Source organism: Rhinichthys klamathensis, unplaced genomic scaffold (assembly GCF_029890125.1).
Source record: "Rhinichthys klamathensis goyatoka isolate OS25496 unplaced genomic scaffold, OSU_Roscu_1.1 h1tg000121l_1, whole genome shotgun sequence".
Lineage (NCBI taxonomy): Eukaryota > Metazoa > Chordata > Actinopteri > Cypriniformes > Leuciscidae > Rhinichthys > Rhinichthys klamathensis.
This window is the reverse complement of record NW_026606658.1, coordinates 6841986-6854009: the sequence shown is the minus strand read 5'-3', so window position 1 is coordinate 6854009 and position 12024 is coordinate 6841986. Positions and strand designations below refer to the sequence as shown.

Genomic DNA, 12024 nt, shown 5'->3' with positions numbered 1-12024 from the left:
AGTGGGTGCTTTAGGATGTAACTTTTATTTTATGTACTAGATCTACTGTCTAACGTCACTCATCCCACTACTATCATATTGTTTATAATACACATTTCCAGACACGTTCAGTACAGTAATGTTACTTTCTACGATCTTACTGTTACACTGAAATTGTTCAGTCTAGTTCACTAACTGTTTTCGTTATCATATTATACATTCACCTATGTTGACATTGCTGCCTGATTGTAAAAGATACACGAATAGTTAGTGAAATGCGTTGTGCTAGATAACACCACATGTCGGCTAAATGCAGTCAATGTAACGTTATCATGGTACGAGCATGGAGCATTAGTTCAACGTCAAGCTGATAAAAGTAGCCAATTATTGTAACGTTGCAGTGGGAGTTTACATGAGTTTCCAGCATGTTGTGTGATGCTTTCTCCGGTGTGTTGAAAGTCCAGACTGATCTCATGAAATGGCGTATGTATGACACGCCAATTCGTATTTCCATTTTTGGCGTGCTATCAACACGCATAATCGCTTTTCAGCGTGTTTATCAACGCCTTTGACTTAACGTTATATTACTGTATTATGCATATATAAATATATGACCTACCCCAACCCCGTCCCTAAACCTACCCGTCACTGGGGTTAATACCATTTATGAGTCTTCTCCTACCATCCTAGGAAAAGAAATATCGCTCCACAGATGTAGATATAGATTTTGCTTCGTTTCGCTCGGACATTTAACGGCGTAGACATACACGCGGAATCACTCGGACATTTAATGGCGTAGACATACACGCAAAAGATTTCGGCGTGGACATACACGCGGATATTTCAAAATGCGTATAGATAACACGCCACTTGAATTGAAAGTGGCGTGTATGTTTACGCAAAGTCATGATGTCATGTTGGAAAGTCTCAGTGTGGCCGTGTACCATGAGCGCTCTTGTGTTCGACCACGAGCGCTCTTGTAAAAATTGGGTGCAATCTGAAACATCACCGATAGAGGCCGCTAAAAAAATACATATAGCACCTTTAAGTAACCCTTGCTTAAGTGACCAGTAAATTTGCATTCCTGACCTGTTTTTAAAAAATAGTTCAGCAATGTAATATTTCAGTTCTTTTTTTAAATGATGTTTATTACTGTATTGTACATTTACAAACATTTACAAACACATTTTAGAGATTTGAGGCCCTTCTGTACCCTATTCACAGAAGGCACAGTGTGCTTGTTCTTTACAAAAAATAGGGTTAGCAATTGTATATTTAAATGTTGGCTTCTTAAGACAGTTCATTTACTGAAATCAGCACTTCAAACAAATGAGGCCAGCTGTGCAAGCGGAAGTTATTTACAGCCGCCTTTGAATATTCAAGGTGCTGTGATTGCAACAATTTTATTCCACCATAAAAAGGAATCGCCACAAAACAATTACCCACCTTATTTAAATGAGAGACATTTTATTTATGAAATGATACATCTGTGCAGCATGTAAATACTCTTCTTGGTCACACATGAACTCCCATGAGATTGACAGGCCGGTTGTTGTATCTTTTTGAGATGTCAGCTTCAATCTGTGTGTGAGAGAGACAGACAAAGAGGAAGGAATTCATCTTCAGTAAATGTTATGTCCACCATGAAGCTTTTGTGCTCTATTAACCTCATTTCTCTTTACATTCAACACACTTGTCAAGCATCAGCTCATTTTTACATAGTAGGGAGGAGTGGGAACATGTGCTATTTTCACTTTTGCAGAAATAAAGTAAAAGAGGAAGTAGCAGGCTCATTGTGTAATACAACAAATGTATTATGATAAACCTTAAACAAATCCGCAAACACATTATTATAACAAGTTACTGTACCAGTTTCTGGAGCTCCTTGGTGCGCGCAGCCAGCAGATCAATGCGCGGCTCCAGCTTGGCCTGTTCTTCCAAAGCCTCCTGTCGCTTTTCAGCCAGCGTACCACGCTTCAACACCAAGATATCAGCCTGCTTGAGTTTCTGCCGCAGTAACTCAGAAACGCGCTCCACGTAGCTGACACGAACACACACAACACCAGATTTATCATTATCTGACTGCAAGATTTCAGCTTCATCATGTTCTTGAACAACATTTAGTATTTTTTAAAAGGTGACTAGTAATATTGGCTGAGATGAAAGATATGAAGTGGATTTCTGCATGAGAAAGGTTTGAAAGGGTGTAATTACCGTGGTGACGCTTGGATCATGAAGAGATGCTGCATTCGTACTGAGGTGAGCCCATTCTGCAGGTCACGCACCTCTGCCAGCATGGCCTGCACACGCTCGGGAGTCTGGACCTGGATTACTGAGGGAGCGAGCTGGAACTGACTCATGGCCACTAAGTCACCTCCTTCGTGCATCTCACTGAGCCGCTGACACAGGAACATTTCCAACTAACCCAAAGAAAAAAAAGAAAGAAAAAAAGTTTGGTAAAAATTAAACATTCTGTCTAATACTTGTAAGAATGAGCAGCTGTACCTCCATCAGCTCATTTAGGAACTGGCCACGTGTCTGTGAGTTTTCCAGAAGAGAAAGAGCATCTTCACCTCTGGCAACACCGTCAGGACCTCCAAAAGTAGTAGTAGTATTTGAGTTTATTGACATTTAAGCATCACCGGCTATTACATGGTAGATACATATTTAATTTAAACTTAATATCATAAGTACAACATAATAAAACAAACTTAGACAAAAATAAGTGACCTGTAAAAGTAAAAGTACTGAGACCTACAACCAGGCCCAGATCAAATCTGCAGACCTTGGAGTGTTGTATTCTGCACAATTGATTTTTACAGAATCGATGAATATGTTTTATTGTGCCTGCTTATAACCAATTGCAGATTTTTTTGTAATTTTTTTTATTTTTATAAAGCACTGAAACTAATTTATTCTAATTTAAACATACACTACAATTCAAACATTTTTGGATGGAAAATAAGTTAAATAAATAAAATAAAAAGTCTCATGTTTGCCAAGGAAGCAATTATTTGTTAAAAAAAAATAAAGTAAAAAAATTGAAATATTATTGTAATTTAAACCAACTTTTCTATTTCAACATATTTTAAAATGCCATTCATTCCTGTGATGGCAAATTTAAATTTTCAGCATTACTCCAGTCTTCAGTGTCACATGATCCTTCAGAAATCATTCTAACATACAGCCGTGCTCAGAATTAATGGCACCCCTGGTAAATATGATCAAAACTGGCTGTAAAAAATAATTCTGCATCGTTTATCCTTTTGACCTTTCATTAAAAAAATTGCCAAAAATCTAACCTTGCATTTAAGTAAAATAATTGAAAGTGGGGGGGGGGGGTTGTTTCTCCAAAACACGTTGGCCACAATTATTGGCACCCTTTTATTAAATACTTTTTGCAATCTCCTTTATACAACATAGCAGCTCTGAGTTTTCTCCTATAATGCCTGATGAGTTTGGAGAACACCTGACAAGAAATCAGAGATCATTCCTCCATACAGAATCTCTCCAGATTCCCAGATCCATGTTGGTGCTTCTTCTCTTCAGTTCACTCCACTCATCAGGTTAGGGAACTGGGACGGTCATGGCAGAAGATTCATTTTGTGCTCAGTTACAAATTTTTGTGTTGATTTTTATGTTTCTTTTGGATCGTTGTCCTGATGGAAGATCCAACCACGGCCCATTATAAGATTTCTAGCAGAAGGCGTCAGGTTTTGATTTTTCATCTGTTGATATTTGATAGAATCCACGATGCCATGTATCTGAACAAGAAGTCCAGGACCTCCAGCAGAAAAATATGCCCACAACATTAAAGATCCAACGGTTTATTAAATTGTACACATGGGGTACTTTTTATCCTTGTGTGCACTGTGCACCAAACCAATTTAGTGTGTTTGCTGCCAAAAAGCTCTTTTTTTAGTTTCATCTGACCACAGAACCCTGTGCCATTTGAAGTTCCAGTCGTGTCTGAAAACTTAATTTGCTGGAGTTTGTTTTTGGATGAGCGAGGAGGATTTTTCTTGAAACCCTCCCAAACAACATGTGTTGATGTAGGGGTTGTTTGATTTTTTTTTATAGGCTTTCTGACCCCAAGACTCAACTAATCTCTGCAATCATCTGTGATCCTTGAAGAGTCTTTGGCCACTCAAACTTTCATCCTCACTGTCCATTAAGGCAATATAGACACACGTCCTCTTCCTGGCAGATTCGTAACATCTTTAGGTGATTGGAACTTCTTTTATTGCCCTGATGGTCAAAATGGGGATTTTCAATTCTTTAGCTATTTTCTTACTGCCACTTTCTATTTTGTGAAGCTCAACAATCTTTTGATGCACATCAGAACTATATTCTTTGGTTTTACTCATTGTGATGAATGATTAAGGGGATTTGGCCTTTGTGTTTCCTCAATTTAACAATTTAATTTAATGTTCCTAGTCACCCTGATGTGCTAAAAAAGGAAAATATTAATGGGAATATACTTCAGAGATATTTTACTCGAAACAAATTCTAGGGGTACCGATAATTGTGGCCAACGTGTTTTGGAGAAATACATTAATTTCATAATGTGATTTCCCCCCCACTTTCAATTCTTTTACTTAAATGCAAGGTTCGATTTTTGGCAATTTTTTGAATGAAAGATCAAAAGGATAAATGATGCAGATTTATTTTTTACAGCCAGTTTTGATCATATTTACCAGGGGTGCCATTAATTCTGAGCACGACTGTATATGCTGATTTGGTTCTCAAGAAGCATTATTATTATCAATGTTGAAATCAGTTGTACAGCTAAATATTTTTTGTTGAATTCTTATTATTCCATTTAATTTTTTACAATTCTTAGATTAATAGAAAGTTCAAAGGAAAAACATTTATTTTAAATAGAAATAGTAATATTATAAATGTCTTTACAGCCACATCTTTGCTAAATAAAAGTATTAAAGGTGCATTGCGCAACATTTCATGTTAAAAATACCCGTTTTTCTAACCCATACATGCTTAAACAATTGCCTGATGGGCTGAATGAGCCCTTCTCGGATCACTGCGATAGCCTCTATAATCCTGTACAGTAAAATAAATAAGAGGGATTCGGGCCGGAATCCCTGACTGGGCGTGACGTCATGTGCGTTCACGCTCACCTAGCTATGTCTTGCAGGTTTGTGTATTCGCCGCCATTCTCCGTATCAGCAAAGACAACTCGAGCGACAAAACTTTAGTCAACTTTCGACAAAAGTAGAAGATGGATTCAAAGACACCGGCTTGTAGTTCATTCCAAACCCCAACGCAAACTCCACGTAAGACAAAGACAGTAAGGCAGTTTCGCTTGTCGCCAGAGGGGGCATAGTTCTGCAAAAACTCAGAGACGTGCGCAATGCACCTTTAAAATATTTTTTTTTAGAAAACCTACTGACCCCAGAATTTATAACATAAATTCTCAATGTTCATGTCAATAGTTAATTTCAATCAATCCCAACACACTTACAGTCTGTGCCCACATCCACAACTTCGATTTCCACAGGAGCAGATTCAGCTTCTCCCCAGTCAATACCACCCGCAACTGTTTCCTAATGTTGATTGGTAAAATGTGTTAATTCCATATCATAAGGGTTTGAAAATGTTATAATCTTAATATTTGTACTAAGTACCTCGGTGCCAGATTCAAGGCTAATACCCCAGTCCACACCATCCTCAACAGAGATCCCAAAATTAACCTCTTCAGTACCAGCACCGCCACCTAGGTCACCCCAGTCAATCTGCACAAAGCAAGAATTATAAATACTAGGTTAAAACATTGATCCCTTGTTTGCTTTAATTCACAGATGTCCTACAAACACTTAAAGTCACCATGAAATCTAAATGGGCAATTCTATTTTTTATGGAATATTGCCGTATTTATGATTTAGCCGTGCATATCATTTTTTGAAAAATTCTTTCATAAAAATAACTTCCCCTCCCTCTTGCAACAACATCTCTTCTATTCTCTGAAGGCAAAACAACCTGTCACTCACATGAGATCACAGCAAAAGCAAACCTCAACCATACAATGATCCAACCATTTCCCAGTGGACAACATCAAGTCCTGCCCTACATTTTTTCCTGTTTGAGAAGCGGATATAGTCCGTCACAACAGGGAAGAAAATACTATCACGACTTTTGTTTCATGTCGACTTTAAAACCCAAACCTGGAGTCACGTTAGTCTCCTCTTACCGTCTCCTCTGTGACAACATCAGGTGGGGCTTCCTCCATTACAGGTCTCTCTACAACCGTGGGCACATTTCCTGTCTTCCACTCATATAAAGTTGTGTTCCCCTTGTTCTGGACAAACCTCAGCAAGGGCAATACAACCTCAGACCTGAAAAAGGAAGTCGAATATTACAAGCTCACACTTACATCCCTATTATTACAACAGTATAAGGTTTATGTTGGAGATCAATCAAAAGCATGAATGCAGGTATATAAAGTTCACCAGCTTTAAGAACAATAACTATAAAGAGAAGTATATTAGCGTTCACAACAACGCATGATAATGTTCTGTTTATTCTGCGGTTATGTCGTCTGCCACTTTAAATGCTAGAGCTCTTTAAAGCAGGATGGATTCTGATTGGCTGTCAACGTTCATCAGCTGAACAAAAATTATTCTGAAAGTGAACAGGCCTTTACTTATGCAATATTAGAAATGACAGGAAGTTACACTCACCAGTCACTGGCAAAGTTTGTGAAGACTGAGTAAAACTCTATAGCTTCCTTCAGACAGGCTGCTTTTTTGCCAGTTTTTTCTAAAACTACAGGCAGATCTTTAACCAGTGCTTGTATCTCCCTTGCCACATTTTCCCCCTGTGAAATATGTCATAATATGATAGTATGTGTGAATACTTTTGAACTGTTAGAATAACTGAAAATAAAATGAATTGTTGACTCACCCTTATCCCATACTGTTTACAGGCAGTGTAATATCGTTCCCTCATGTCGGCGGCACCACTCTGACACTCCAGTTCTCGTCGGCTCAGTTCCTGCTGCAGCTGCTGAGCTTTAGACACCTGCTTCCTTAGAGCAGGACCTTCGTAGCTTACACTCCGAATCAATATACTGGCCACTTCAGCTGGGGTTAAAAAAACCACACACACAATGTCAATGTTTGTGTAACTTAAAAAAAGAAATTAGTAAATTTTGTCTCAAATAATTGTGATGATTTCTTACCTAAATAGACATTGTCTGTTTCATACATGGACACTATCTCTTGCCAGTCCTGTTTATGTTTAAATAAATAAATACATATATACAATTATTAACTGGAATTAAATAAAAACTAAAATGAATGAAACCTAAAACTGAAATAAAAATAGCAATATTTAAAACAACAACAAAAAAACGAATAAAATGACAAAAGCACATAACAAAATTACTACAAATTAAACTCAAATTAACATGAAAACTACAAAGCTAAATCGAAATTAATTTAAAAATTCTAAAGCTAAAAAAACTAAAAAATAATTAAAAATATTAATAAAACTATTATAAAACTAAAATAACACTGTTCAGCATATATTATTATTATTTTATTTATTATTATTATATACAATATTAAGAGTGATAAACTACATTTAAAAAAAAAGAAAACTAAACAGAAGAGAGAAGCATCATCACCTTCATCCTTTGTGATGAATATCTGCCAAAAATATTTTTGGTGGATGCTTCCGTTCCTTTCAATTTTTCAATAATTTGTAAGCAATGGAAATAGTGAATATCTGCAAAAGCAACAATAAATGAGTATGGACATACCTAAAAAGAAATACAGATAACAGTCGTACAAACAAGAAATGTGATTGTATTATTCTTATTCTTATTATTAAGTTTTACATGAGCCGGAGAGCAGTTGTTTGATCTCCTCGTTTTCTGGCATATCCTGAATGGCTGCGTTTATTTTCTCTCTAATGGTCAGAACTGCACTTTGCCATTTCAGCGTGCAGTGCCTCCGATCCACCAACCAGTCTGAATGATGGAGACAAAGGCAAAATATTAAATACATCTTTGTGCAAGATCTATTTAATAGAAGATACTGTGCATTTACAAGCAATATCACTACAATCCATAATATGCATAAGAATGTGTTAATATGCATACATGCAAGTATCCCTTACCCAAGAGTTTGGTGGTTTGGATGTCAATAGGGAGATTCTGGATGTTCTGCTGATGGATTTTAATAACAAAGGTAAATTATACACATTGTAATAACATTCACATCAACTTTTGCACATTATTATGGTGTTATAATCTTACTGGAAAACTACAGAAAAATACAGGTGTGAAGCAAGTAAATATTGCAGTCTTTATATTAACAAAGGAATAGAACTATGCAATGATGCACAATAATATTCTTTAAAAATATTTTGACAGCTTGCTAGAGTCTACAAGCATGTTGACTTTTCTTTTTACTCTTCTCTTCACACAAGGAGTACAAGACGAAGACCAAGAAAAAACAGTGAGATCCAATTTTAACAAGAGAATATTCTTTCTTTCTTTTTTTACCTCCATTGCAACCGTTATTGTCGTTATTTTGCTAAAAGAATAACTAAAACGACTCCATGCTTGTACAATAAACCGATGAGATGCAGCTCAAGTTTATATTTCCTCTGACACGTACATACACAACTGACCAATCAGCTCACGCGACACTACTATGTCAAAAGCACCGTCTGCTGACAGACCAATGAACTACACGCATAGAGCAGCCGTTAATCACTTCCTTGTAACGCCAAAATAATAGTCACTATAGCAAAGTTACCATCATTTTTCTTTTACAATTATATATGTTCCAAAATTCACTGTTTAAATGCTTAATAATTTAAATGTTATTATATATCACATTCACAAGGCTTTAAATCCAAACTCATTTCTAAAATGTTTGTAAAAGAATTAGTTCCATTTCAGAAAATGTCCTTAAAAATAAAACATTTCATATTATAAAATAGTTTGGGATAAACTTTTTTTTTATGATAATTTTGATATGAATTAATAATTATTAAAAGAAAAAAACGAATTTATTTCACTTTTCAGAAGGTATCTGAAACAAATTACTAAAATGACTTCTCGTTTAGTTTTTTTAATTGTTCTCAAATTAGTTTTTTATTATAAAAACATTTCATCATTTATCTCTTGAATATATTGCCAACTTCGACGCTAAATCTTTTATTCAGAAACAAAATAAGACAAATAAAAGTAGCCTGCCAGATTTTTAATGCTTTATGAGAGTTTAAAGTCCGTGTAAATGCTATTCAGAGATTTGTTTAACACATTAAATTTGTTAGAAATGTATCGCTGAAAACACTTTACAAATACCGTGAACAACCCGGACAGCAGTTTTTTTTCTTCTTCTTTTTCTGTGGATTTCCACGAGGGCTACATTTCTCGAATCATCCTCGACATTTGTAAAACAGTCAAAACAATTCGTACAAATAGCAAAACACCATGGATTTCCTGCAAAAGCCGCAGTCTCTTGCTCAAAATCCTTAGTTCATCTCTCAAAAGTAAATATCTATGTCAATGAACATGTCAGTGCCATCAGAATGACAAGTCCTTGTGTCATTGTGTACGGATAAGACAGTCAAATTGCTTAGTCATGTTGTCAATAACAGTGTATTCTGGAGGGATGTTCTGATGTAAACTATGGATAAAGTTTTGATGACAATTATTGTAAATTGTAGGTTACACCTTAGTGTATGTGGGAGTTTGATTGCAAGAGACTGGACAAGATTCACATTTACGCTTTTACTTTGTACTGTAATTTGTTGACAGACTTTGTCATTGCAATACTGAAAGGAAAGTAAGCACTGCATAGCACAAATAAATAAATAAATAAAGTAGAAATGTGAACTTATGACAATCTCTTTAGGGAAACCATGCATATTATAACAACTTCAACCATTTTGCATGTAAAGACTTATGCTATGAACTAATGCCTAAATGTTTTGGGGGGGGGGGGGGGGGGGGGGGGGGGTGAGACTATTCAACAGAGACCCATTATAATACATTTTGATCAACATGACATAAGTAATTGATAATGGGAAACAGCAGAGAATTGTACATAATCATTTGCATGGTTGTACCAAAGCATTTGCAACTTGTTCAAAGAAAAGTGAAACTTTTTGATGTGCACAAGTGACACAATGTGAAGATTGAACAGGTAGTTTTGAGAATTTCAATTTCAATGTACCAAAGCGACTGATAAAAACTGTACTGTAAATTGTAGGTTACACCTTAGTGTATGTGGGAGTTTGATTGCAAGAGACTTGGGCAAGATTCACATTTACGCTTTTACTGTTTGTACTGTAATTTGTTGACAGACCATGTCATTGCGATACAGAAAGGAAAGAAAGCACTGTATAGCACAAAGAAAAAAACAAAAAAACAAAAGTAGGCTAAATGTGAAAAGGACAGATTTAGAAAAAAAGTCTAATGGAAATGTATAGAAATATGCTTGATTATGACAACTGGTTAAACCATTTTGCATGTAAAGACTTATGCTATGAACTAATGCCTAAATGTTGTGTGGGGGGGGGGGGGGGGGGGGGGGGGGGAGACTATTCAACAGAGACCCATTATAATACATTTTGATCAACATGACATAAGCAATTGATAATCTAGGAAACAGCAGAGAATTGAACATAATCATTTGCATGGATGTACCAAAGCATTTGCAACTTGTTCAAAGAAATGAGAAACTGCTTTTTTGATGTGCACAAGTGACACAATGATGTGAAGATTGAACAGGTAGTTTTGAGAATTTCAATTCTGATCTGAGAAATGTACCAAAGCGACTGAGAAAAACTGTAATTCATTATGATTGGTCTAAGCACCAATATGCCTGCACTTAACCATAGGTGTATAAAACGCTGATGATGTAACAACCCTCTTGTTGTTATTAAAATAAATTATTTTCCAGGTGCTGGTCACCTTTGTTTGTATATAAAAACAACATATGAATGCAAGCTGTTTATTATTACAATATCATTATACTTTGTTTGCCTATTTAAAGCAAACTATATTGTTTTCGGTGCGCATTGATACTCAAGATATAACGAATCGAACCCTATTCAATTTAATTAGTTACAGATTCATGAATAAATTAATCAACATCAATATGATTGCATAAACAGTGTGACTTAGTTCTTGTGTCTTAAACCTTACCAGAAAGACAGGCATGCCATTTGATCAACACTTTGAACATAGTGAATTGAACATAATCATTTGCATGGATGTACCAAAGCATTTGCAACTTGTTCAAAGAAATGAGAAACTGCTTTTTTGATGTGCACAAGTGACACAATGATGTGAAGATTGAACAGGTAGTTTTGAGAATTTCAATTCTGATCTGAGAAATGTACCAAAGCGACTGAGAAAAACTGTAATTCATTATGATTGGTCTAAGCACCAATATGCCTGCACTTAACCATAGGTGTATAAAACGCTGATGATGTAACAACCCTCTTGTTGTTATTAAAATAAATTATTTTCCAGGTGCTGGTCACCTTTGTTTGTATATAAAAACAACATATGAATGCAAGCTGTTTATTATTACAATATCATTATACTTTGTTTGCCTATTTAAAGCAAACTATATTGTTTTCGGTGCGCATTGATACTCAAGATATAACGAATCGAACCCTATTCAATTTAATTAGTTACAGATTCATGAATAAATTAATCAACATCAATATGATTGCATAAACAGTGTGACTTAGTTCTTGTGTCTTAAACCTTACCAGAAAGACAGGCATGCCATTTGATCAACACAAATGTCATTTCTACACATTCAAAAAATTATTTATTGTCTAACTTACACGTATGGAAGTAAAATAATCCCAAATGTTTTTGAAACAAAAAGCCTGTTGAATTGTACTACTTGAAAAAAAATATGCATTGCATTAACCCTGCTTGTATTTTAATGCATTGTATTTTTAGGGCTTGTATTTTTATAGGCTGAAATTTAGCATGGTTGAATATTTAAGCTGTGAATATTTCAAATCAAATCATTTCAAACACATTTT

At 35.5% G+C, this 12024-nt stretch overlaps 1 protein-coding gene across 2 annotated transcripts; it reads right to left on the bottom strand.

Moving 5' to 3' along the window:
• Positions 1-1356: 1356 nt before the first annotated feature.
• cdk5rap3 (CDK5 regulatory subunit associated protein 3) lies at positions 1357-8603 on the bottom strand. 2 transcript variants are annotated; one of them, XM_056255754.1, is made up of 14 exons: positions 8507-8603; positions 8119-8167; positions 7838-7969; positions 7625-7725; positions 7178-7226; positions 6901-7079; positions 6678-6814; positions 6188-6332; positions 5625-5732; positions 5462-5543; positions 2485-2573; positions 2194-2399; positions 1849-2020; positions 1357-1560 (listed from the first exon to the last, which is right to left on the bottom strand). In XM_056255754.1, exons 1-14 carry the CDS (start codon positions 8510-8512, stop codon positions 1495-1497), a joined length of 1521 nt encoding a protein of 506 aa, XP_056111729.1. In that variant the 5' UTR covers positions 8513-8603; the 3' UTR covers positions 1357-1494. The 2 variants fall into 2 exon arrangements, with proteins under 2 accessions (XP_056111729.1, XP_056111730.1); XM_056255755.1 differs by having other exon boundaries at positions 8119-8164; positions 8507-8594.
• Positions 8604-12024: the final 3421 nt, after the last annotated feature.

Bases quoted from the DNA above. Each gene is read 5' to 3' on its own strand.
- cdk5rap3 (XM_056255754.1), bottom strand. The intron at 6,815-6,900 runs GTGAGTCAACAA...CATATTTCACAG, and splicing joins GTAAACAGTATGGGATAAGG to GGGGAAAATGTGGCAAGGGA. The intron at 1,561-1,848 runs GTACAGTAACTT...TCTCACACACAG, and splicing joins CCAAGGAGCTCCAGAAACTG to ATTGAAGCTGACATCTCAAA.